A 220-nucleotide genomic window follows, 5' to 3' on the forward strand; every position below is an offset into this window, starting at 1 on the left:
GCTCTTTCTATCTCTTCCTTCTCCGTCTTCTTCTTTGTTCTTATGACAGGTGGAGGTACCGCAGTATCTCCTGAAGAGATGGAGAAGGCTGCTGAAGCGATCGGCTATTCTGCGGTGAAGTATTTCGATTTAAAGCAGAATCGACAGACAGACTACAAATTCTCTTTCGATCGCATGCTAGATCCCAAGGGTGAGATGACGGGGGTAAATCGTATCACAC

General features: G+C 46.4%; 1 protein-coding gene across 1 annotated transcript in view; it reads left to right on the plus strand.

Annotated features, from left to right (window-relative positions):
* The window catches only part of CSUI_011391 (arginyl-trna synthetase family protein), a gene marked incomplete at both ends in the record, with an annotated part of 750 nt that extends 549 nt beyond the window's left edge, over window positions 1-201 (plus strand). Inside the window, one exon of the mRNA XM_068071490.1 lies at window positions 50-201. Within this exon, the coding sequence (XP_067916534.1) occupies window positions 50-201 (152 nt within the window). The remainder of the gene's footprint in view (window positions 1-49) is intronic.
* Between the last annotated feature and the right edge of the window lie 19 nt (window positions 202-220).

This window comes from Cystoisospora suis (assembly GCF_002600585.1).
Source record: "Cystoisospora suis strain Wien I chromosome Unknown contig_11256, whole genome shotgun sequence".
NCBI lineage: Eukaryota > Apicomplexa > Conoidasida > Eucoccidiorida > Sarcocystidae > Cystoisospora > Cystoisospora suis.